Here is a 6,080-nt window from a genome sequence, read left to right as displayed (position 1 = left end):
CTATACAATGCTGACAGTCTGAGCAGTTCCCACCCAGACATTTCACATCGGAGAACTAGATTGATGGGATCTGACAGGATTGCTGGATATTACAGATTTAGTCAAACACACAGCCCTCTGTTTATTGGCTAGTTACCTTTTGACCTTTTGCACATACACTGTAGCCAGTAACCTTGGCTCCATTTGAAGTTCCTGCCAAGCTCAGCAGTGGTGGCTTCCAGCTGATCTGAATGGTTCCTGGGGTTGATCCTACATGGACCATGACATCCTGAGGGGGTGCTGGGGGACCTGGGGGGGTTAGAATGACATCCGTTACCCTGTCAGCATTCGGACCAGACATCACGACCAATCCCGCTCCCCCGCCCTGCTCTATAACTGAGAAGTACCTCCAGTGACTGGTGCATCAGGAAACCCAGGTCTTGTTGAACATCCCCCTCCCCCCCCCTTTCAATTTACTGCCAGCCAGATAATAACCTGTCTTTCTGTTATTGTTCCCAAAATGGAGAACCTCCCTTTTATCCACATACACTGGATCTGTGAAGTATTTGCCCTCTCACCCACCCTCTGTCTGAATTACACTGGAGTATCTCTGCATCCTCGCCACAGCTCAGTGTCCCATCCAGCTTTGTGCTGTCTACAAGTTAGGAAATATTACATTTAGCGTGTATTGTGAATTGCTGGGACCCCTGGTGTACCCCATTAGTCACTGCCTGCCATTCAGATAAAGAGCCATTGACGACTCCTCTTGGTTTCCAGTCTGCTAAGCAATTGTCTATCCAGCTCAATAAACTATCCTCAATCCCACGCTTTAATTTTCCACACTCATCTTTTATGTGGGACTTTGCTGAAAGCCCAAATAAACCAAATCCACAGGGTCCCTTTATCAACTTGACTCATTATGTCTTTGAAGAATTCCAGTGGATTGGTCAGGGCATGATTTCCATTTTGTAAACCCAAGCTGACTGTGTCTGATTCTATCACTGCTTTCCAAGCGTGCTGTTAAAAAATCTTTGTTAATGATCTCTAGAATCTTCCTGACTACCAACATCAGACTGGTCTATAACTCCCTAAATCTCTCTACCTTGTTTTTTAATACTGGGGATACAGTAGCTTCCCTCCAATCTGTAGGAACTGTTCCAGAATCTAAAGAATCTTGGAAGGTGACCACCAATGCATCCACCATTTCTATGGCCATATGGATTAAATACTTTGGGATGTAGATTATCAGGCCCTTGGATTTATCAGCCTTCACTCCCATTAATTTCTCCAACACCATTTCTCTACTAATGCAGACTGGCTCCAGTTCCTCACTCTGTCTAAACCCCGTGTCCCCGTCATTTCTGGGACGTTATTCCTGTCCTCCTGTGTGAAGACAGAAGCAAAGGATAAATTCAGTTCATTAGCCATGTCTTTGCTCCCCAGTATAAATTCTCCCGTTTCAGACTGGAAGAGAGCTACATTAGCTTTTACCAATTTCTTTTCTCTTGACATACTGACAGAAACGTTTACAGACATTTCTGTTCCCTGTAAACTTACTCCCATTCTCCATTTTCCCCTTCCCAGTCAATCCCTTGGTCATCCTTTGCTGATTTCTTAACTGTTCACAATCCTCATGTCTGTTATTTCTTGCCAATTTGAAAGCCTCGTTTTTTGCATCAAGTATTATCTCTAACTTCCCAAGTAAGCCATAGTTTGGTCGTGATTCTTTTTGCACTCTTGCGCCAGACAGAAATAAAGTTTGCCATTGGCCTATCCATGTCATTCCTTTCAGTCCATTTCCCAGTCCATCATTGCCAGCTCAAACCTCAGACCATCATCGTCTCTCTTAGTAAAATTCAGAACCCTGGTCTCAGAATCAATTACCTCACTCTCCACCTGGCTGAAGAATTCAGTCATATTAAGGTCACCCTTCCCCAAGGGGTTTCTTACTTTCTCATTACACATTCCCCAGTCTGGGATGGCTTGTTCTCCAGTTGGTTCCTCAATGTACTGGTCCTAAAACACCATCCTGTTTATACTCCAGGATGCTCTCCACAGTATAGAAAAACATTTGATTTGCCCAATCTATATGTAGATTAAAGTCACTCATAATTACACATAATCCTTTACTGGATGCATCTCTGCTTTCTTGGTAAATGTCATTCCCAACATCACCACGATAGCTCAGTGGTCTGTATACCACCCTCTCTCATCTTCTTTGCCTCTTGATATTCCTCGGTTCTGACCACACAGATTCTCCGTTGTCTAAGCAAGTACTTTCCATGTTGGAGGCCATATAAACATCCCAAAGATAACAGGTCAGCCAGGTGCTAATGGGAGGAAGGATCCTGTAACTGTCTCTACCATGAGGGACAAACTATTTGACAAACTGATTGGACTCAAGGCAGATAGATCTCTTGGATCCAATGACCTTAATCCAAAGGTATGAAAGGAAGTGACTGCAGGGATAATGGAGGCATTGGTCAAAATATTCCCAAATTCAATGGTATCAATTATTCATGATCTATATTAACCACACAGCAGAGGGATAGAGTATGATTCTCCAAATTTGCTGATGATACAAAACCAGGGTGGGAGGACATGTTGTGCTGAGGAGGACACAGGGTTCTGCAGTGGCATTATTGGTAGGTTGAGTGACTGGGCAAAGAGTTGGCAGTTTTAAATGTCAGAAAGTGTGATGTGGGAGGAAGAACCAAACCACAGGCTGTTATTTAAATGGAGAAAGACTTTAAAAAAGGTGCAGTGCAGTGGGATCTGGGTGTTTGTGTACATGAAACACAAAGTCAGCATGTTGGTAAGCCAGGTAATGAAGATACCTTGATCTCCAGCATCTGCAGACCTCACTTTCTCCTCCAGCATGTTGGTAAGACAGGTAATGAAGATTACTGGGGTTTGGCCTTGATTGTTGGGGTTTGCAGTTTAGATATTGGTAATTATGTTGACGAGGCCACACCAGGAGCTCCCTCTCTTTATAATCGGATGCACTAGCATTACAGGAAGGTCAAACAAGATTCACTCAACCCCCGATTCCTTGGATGGGATCTTCACTGAGTAAGAAATGGCTAAACAGATTAGGGAGTTAACCATTAGAGTTTTGAAGAATGAGGGGTGATTCTGTTTGTCCTTACTCACTGACAGGATGTGAGTGTTGACAGCCAGGCTAGCATTTATTACCCATCCCTAATTACCCAGAGAGCAGTTGGGAATCAATCCCCTTGCTGTTGGTCTGGAGTCACATATAGGCCAGACCAAGTGAGGATGGTAGATTTCCTTCTGTAAAGGGATATCAGTGCATTAATGGGTTTTTATAATAATTGTAACATATTCACCATGAGTTTAGATCAGAGTGGTGCTGGAAAAGCACAGCAGATTAGGCAGCATCCGAGGAGCAGGAAAAATGATGTTTCGGGCAAAAGCCCTCCCCCACGTAACCCATATTCTCCATGAGACTTGCGATTTTTATTTTGTTGGATTCAGATTTCACCATCTGTTGTGGTGTAATTCAAACCCAGATTGTTAATCGAGTGCTGGATTCCTAGCTCAGTGATGGGGACTGTCCCACTGAAGATGCTGAGGGGATGCTACGCTGATATTTCCCCTCGTGGGAGAGACTGGAACCAAGTGACAATCCTTTACAAATAAGGAGTCTCCTCTTTCGAACAGAGGTGAAGAGTGTGTTCCCTGTGTCTGAAAAACCCTTGGAATTCTCTTCCCCAGTGAGTGGAGGGGAAATGGCCATTGGATAGGTTTAAGTTGAAGGTAATAGATTTTTGGGAACAAGGGAATGAAAGAATGTTGGTGGGAAAATTCAACATCATCTTGTTGAATTCCAAAGCAGGCTCAGGGAGCTGCTTCGAGAGTAAACGTTTGGGAGTTCTGCATTAGTGCTAGTGCTCGGTCACCCTCGAATTTCCCGTTCTGACTGCATCACATTCCCAGGTGATTGGGGTCTTTTCACCTGAGCCACTACCTCATGTGCCTGAAGTATTTACACCTGGCCCAGAGTTGTTCCATTAGTGTCCCCTCATTGTCATACAATCTCTCCCTGACACCCACCCTCTTATCACAGACCTTCTCCTTTGTTCAAACACAAAGAATCCTGGAGAAACAAAATTCAATGGGTCTGGCAGCAGCTGTGGGGAGACAAAGGAGTGATCTCAAACCACGGTGGCTCAGTGGTTAGCACTGCTGCCTCACAGCGGCAGGGACCTGGGTTCGATTCCCGGCTCGGGCGACTGTCTGTATGGAGTGTGCACATTCTCCCTATGTCTGCGTGGGTTTCCTCCGGGTGCTCCGGTTTCCTCCCACGGTCCAAAGATGTGCAGGTTAGATGAATTGGCCATGCTAAATTGCCCGTCGTGTTAGGTGCAGGGGTAAATGTAGGGGATGGGTCTGGGTGGGTTGCTCTAGGAGTGGACTTGCTGGGCTGAAGGGCCTGTTTCCACACTGCAGGGAATCGAATCTAAAAAAAAACTCTGTTTGTGTCTTCTCAGACACTGAGTTTCTCCAGCATTCTCTGGGTTTGCTTCAGATCTCCAGCATCTTCCTTGTCCTTTGTACTCTCTGTAGCCCCTTCCCTTGTAGCTATCAACAAATTTGAAAAATGTGGTGCTGGAAAAACACAGCAGGTCAGGCAGCATCCAAGGAGCAGGAGAATCGACTCGAGGGATTTGACTGAGACAGGGTGGGGGGAGGGGAAATGAGGAAACTGGTGAAGTCTGAGTTCATCCCTTGTGGTTGGAGGGTTCCCAGGCGGAAGATGAGGCGTTCTTCCTCCAACCGTCGTGTCCAAATTTGTCTCAGGACAACCAGGACCTACAACAAATCCGAATCCTCCAGCAACAGCCCCCCCTCCGGACCCTCGGCTCCACACTCCCAGCCATGTGCCGCGACCTCCCCTCCCTGCAGCCAGCCCAGCCCCAGCTCAGGACAACACTCTCCCAGACCTGGAAAGGACCTTTGCTGTCCTTCATCCTCAGGAGGATTCATACACTGAACAAACGGTTTCCCGAGCCATTATCGAACGTCAAAGAAAGTAAATACAAAAGACTCCCATGTCCTCACCCCCACACTCCGGATTCCTTGACCATTCCTGAACCTTCTCGCGACCTCGGGAACTACTCGGGGGCCATTGCCCACGCGGCCGCTGCAGCCACCATCGCCGCGGCGAAGGGTGACGTCACTTCCACCCCCACCATCGCACGGACAGCAGCCCCCACCGACCATGCAGCCTCCGCGATCGCCCCCCAGACAACCGCCTCCACGATCGGCAGGAAGACCATCGCCAACAGATACACGGCCGCCGCGGGATCCACGGCCACCGGGACCAGTGCCGTTTCTGCCCGGCGTGGCACTTCTGCCCCAGTGACGTCACTCACCTGCTCAAGGACCACGCCCTCCCCACGTCAATCTCCACCCCCACGACCAACTCCGCCCCCATGCCTAACTCTGCCCCCACCCCCAGCTCCAGCCCCACACCAGGTCCAAGCTCCCAGCCCTGCTGTATTTTCACCATCCCTCCAGACCTCCCCTTCTCTGAGGATGAACGATCAGTCCTCAGCAGAGGCCTCACCTTCATCCCCCTTCGCTCCCGGATCAATGAGTTTGACACGCGGCAAAACATCGAGCATTTCTTCCGCTGCCTTTGCCTCTGCGCCTAGTTCTTCAACCAGGGCTCTCGCCCACCCTCTGACGACCCCTTCTCCCGCCTCCAACACACCCCATCCACCCCATGCTGGCCTCTGACCCGCCCTCGATCTCTTCATATCCAACTGCTGCCGTGACATTGACTGCCTCAACTTGTCCACCCCTCTCACCCACTCCAACCTCTCACCCTCGCAACGTGCAGCCCTCCACTCCCTCTGCTCCAACCCCAACCTCACCATCAAACTGGCAGACAAGGGAGGCGCAGTGGTAGTTTGGCGCACCGATCTTTACACCACTGAAGCTAGACGCCAATTCGCGGACACCTCCTCCTACTGCCCCCTTGACCATGACCTCACTTCCCACCACCAAACCATCATCTCCCAGACCATCCATAACCTCATCACCTCAGGGGATCTCCCATCCACCGCCTCCAA

The 6,080-nt window shown here is 48.6% G+C and overlaps 1 protein-coding gene across 1 annotated transcript in view; it reads right to left on the bottom strand.

Moving 5' to 3' along the window:
- Positions 1–121: 121 nt before the first annotated feature.
- LOC122551099 (RIMS-binding protein 2-like) overlaps positions 122–6,080 on the bottom strand; it is a 51,879-nt gene continuing 45,920 nt past the window's right edge. Inside the window, exon 8 of the mRNA XM_043692743.1 lies at positions 122–288. Within this exon, the coding sequence (XP_043548678.1) occupies positions 122–288 (167 nt within the window). The remainder of the gene's footprint in view (positions 289–6,080) is intronic.

The sequence above is a fragment of the Chiloscyllium plagiosum genome, chromosome 6 (assembly GCF_004010195.1).
Source record: "Chiloscyllium plagiosum isolate BGI_BamShark_2017 chromosome 6, ASM401019v2, whole genome shotgun sequence".
Lineage (NCBI taxonomy): Eukaryota > Metazoa > Chordata > Chondrichthyes > Orectolobiformes > Hemiscylliidae > Chiloscyllium > Chiloscyllium plagiosum.
This window is presented reverse-complemented; position numbering and strand designations above follow the sequence as displayed.